The sequence below is a fragment of the Sphaeroforma arctica genome (assembly GCF_001186125.1).
Source record: "Sphaeroforma arctica JP610 unplaced genomic scaffold supercont1.221, whole genome shotgun sequence".
Lineage (NCBI taxonomy): Eukaryota > Ichthyosporea > Ichthyophonida > Sphaeroforma > Sphaeroforma arctica.
Genome location: NW_014040337.1, coordinates 85,903 through 89,040, shown reverse-complemented (window position 1 = coordinate 89,040; position 3,138 = coordinate 85,903). Strand labels below are relative to the sequence as shown.

At 41.0% G+C, this 3,138-nt stretch overlaps 1 protein-coding gene across 2 annotated transcripts in view; it reads right to left on the bottom strand.

Moving 5' to 3' along the window:
- The window catches only part of SARC_04099, a 3,369-nt gene extending 2,861 nt beyond the window's left edge, over positions 1 to 508 (bottom strand). For both annotated transcript variants that reach the window (XM_014302094.1, XM_014302093.1), the window contains exon 1: positions 141 to 508. In XM_014302094.1, the coding sequence (XP_014157569.1) occupies positions 141 to 347 (207 nt within the window). In that variant the 5' untranslated portion in view covers positions 348 to 508. The remainder of the gene's footprint in view (positions 1 to 140) is intronic.
- Positions 509 to 3,138: the final 2,630 nt, after the last annotated feature.

Here is a 3,138-nt window from a genome sequence, read left to right as displayed (position 1 = left end):
TGTTGTGTGTGTGTGTTGTTTGTGTGTGTGTGTGTGTGTGTGTGTGTATGTGTGTATGAGTATACGCGCGCGCCCTTGTGTCTGTACTTGCGTGTAAAGTTCCTAGCCGCCTTCATGACCGTTCATAGGTAACACCATACCTCAACCGCAAGCGATGATGTGCTCGCTTCATCCCGTTTTGCTTTTGTGAATGATGAAACTGATGATAAACCTACAAAGTCATCGCTTTCACATCCCAATAACTGTGTGCGTCGCTTGTTAGCGATCTCTTCACTTCTACTGATTGGTCTGTCCTTGTGTACACTGATTGACAGCCCTTTCTTTCGGGCCACAACTGGACTTGCCATAGCGTGGCTGTACGCTTCGCACGGCCTATCAAGCTTGATGTTTTGTTAGTTGCAAGGTGAACACTGCGTTCGCTTACGATACGTCGACGTGAATTGTGATAGGATTTATATATTAGAAGGTACACGACTACTAATAGTGGTATTGGCAGAGGTAAAGACACTTTTACAGCACATTCTCATTGAATTCGAGTACACACTATACTTCAGTGGTCAATGCAATTGGTCATGAATCGATCACACATTAATTGACTCACAACAGTGGTTCAACACTACTACTGGGAAAAGATGAGCCCGAATGCAGAGCTATCCCCAATTCCTCTGTTCGTTTCGCGTTAAACCGTTTTCAAATCAATCGTTATTGCGTTAAAAAGATAAACGTGTATGCTACAGTATATTACCAACGGGATTTTATTTAACGGGGAGTAATTCTTGAGTGAGCAATTTCATTTCAATGTTAAAACGTATTGGTCGTAAAACTACGTATATACGAACGTCCTATGCCTTCGTCTCAACTCTCACCGATGCTTTATTGTAGATCTTGTCGATAAGTGTCTATCGTCCAATCAAACCACGGTCCGGATAAAACTGAATACATAGCGAACAAGAGTCAAGAGGTAAAAAAATAAAATACAAATATCATCTACGTATTTATATGCTTGTTGTACATATTTTCTACTTTTTTATATAAATATTTAAAAAAAGTAATGTGGTGCATTCCAGTCTCCAGACACATTTTCTCTTAAAAGTATTCGGGGCATTCGGGAGGAGACTAGTAAAGTATGTATACAGAATATTTAGAAATTTTTAGAATAGACAGTCTTGTTTTTGAACAAATGGAACACAATGTCTACCTTGGCAAACATGCGCAGATGTCTTCACGACTATTTATACGAAATGAAAGTACTATCCTGCGTGGACAGTCAGATACATGGTTCTGCGGCCCTGCTGCACTAGTAAAGGCTACTGGTAATTATGAGTACTCCGTCTACAATCCACTCCAACATGCACCACGTATATGCCATGCTGGCGTTAGTCCTTGTCATACTTTCGCCTAGAGTGGTCAAGGCGTCGAACAGATTGTCACTCACCACAAAACAGCCTCGATAGCTTAGCACCGACTCACATCAGTAAGCGGTAGAATGGTTCGGATATTTATTTACTGCATGTCGTTGGTAAATGGCATAGGCAATGTCAGGAGGGTCGATAGTCCGATTTTATCCAAGCACTTTATTGATAAATGTCTTCTCGTAATGTCAAGGTGGCCGATAGTCTGGCTCGATTTAAATGAGTATACAATACTGCGGTATAAATAAAATCCCCCCTTTTTTTTAACGAGTGAACGTATTAGTCTAAGAAGTGGTGTGCAGCATAGACCCCATCTGTTGCAGAGCTAGCGTTTCGGTGGTGAAGTACTGAACGTATTCGTATGCCCGAGCAGACCCCTCTGGGGTGGAGCATGCCTGTACAGATTATAAAAAGAATGAATTTCATTCGTCAATACACAGCTAAAAACAGATTACGCACAGATAAAAGTCAAATACAATGTGTCGTCGTATATCCCACATCTCTCATGAACGCTATCCAGGACCATTATGAGTTGGCCCAAGGCGACTCATACCGTTTGATACCCTGGGCCAAATTGTACTATGCTTAATGTGCTGTGTGTATAGAGTATGATATATGAAGCCAATGACGCCTCATACTTCCTAGTCTCTCATGAACGCTATCCAGGACCATTATAAGTTGGCCCAAGGCCACTCATACAGTTTGATACCCTGGGCCAAAATGCACTATGTTTGATGTGCTATGTGTATAGAGTATGATATATGAAGTCAATGACGCCTCATACTTCCCAGTGTCAAACTAACCGCGATAGCTGTCTGTCTCAGTAGTGGGGCTGTACAGGGACACATTTTCAACCCATTGAAATACCTTTACAGTCAATAAGAACACACTGGAGATGATGAATAACCATGCCGTACATTCCGTACAATAATTTCACTGAATACACAAACACACGTCCATATAATATTACGCCAACACACGTCATTATAATATTGGCCCTGACTGTAGACAAACGTTCGCACATACTACTCATATAACCACACGTTCATATGATATTGCACCAACACACGTCCATATAATATTGGTCATGATTGTAGACCTACTTATGCACATACTACTCATATAACCACACGTCCATATAATATTGGCCATGATTGTAGACAAACTTTCGTACATACTACTCATATAACCACACGTCCATATAATATTGACCATGATTGCAGACAAACTTTCGCACATACTACTCATATAACCACACGTCCATCCACACGTCCATATAATATTGGTCATGATTGTAGACCTACTTATGCACACACTACTCATATAACCACTGTATACAAATAACAGGCATAAACACACAATACGGGATTTTAGGCTTTAGGGTTTTAGGGAATCATAACTCGTAAACAACCCAACAACCGAACATTCGGATTGACAGAGAGTCTGTGGTGAATACAAGATCCAAAACTGGCAGGCGAGTACAAATTCAACAAAATGCGAACAATATTAATCAAAATTTGGCCCCGTTTTCTCTAGCTCCCTGATATTGAGATATGGATGGACTTGCTGCAGCAGTCAGACCGAAAAATATGCAAGAATAAATACAACTCACATAGTCGTTGCAATATAATTGTACGGAACAATGTAAGTTTACCTGCCCGAAGTACGTTTGGTATCCGCTGGCCATTGCAGTGATGGGGATCGGATTGGGCCTGGTGTATAGCGA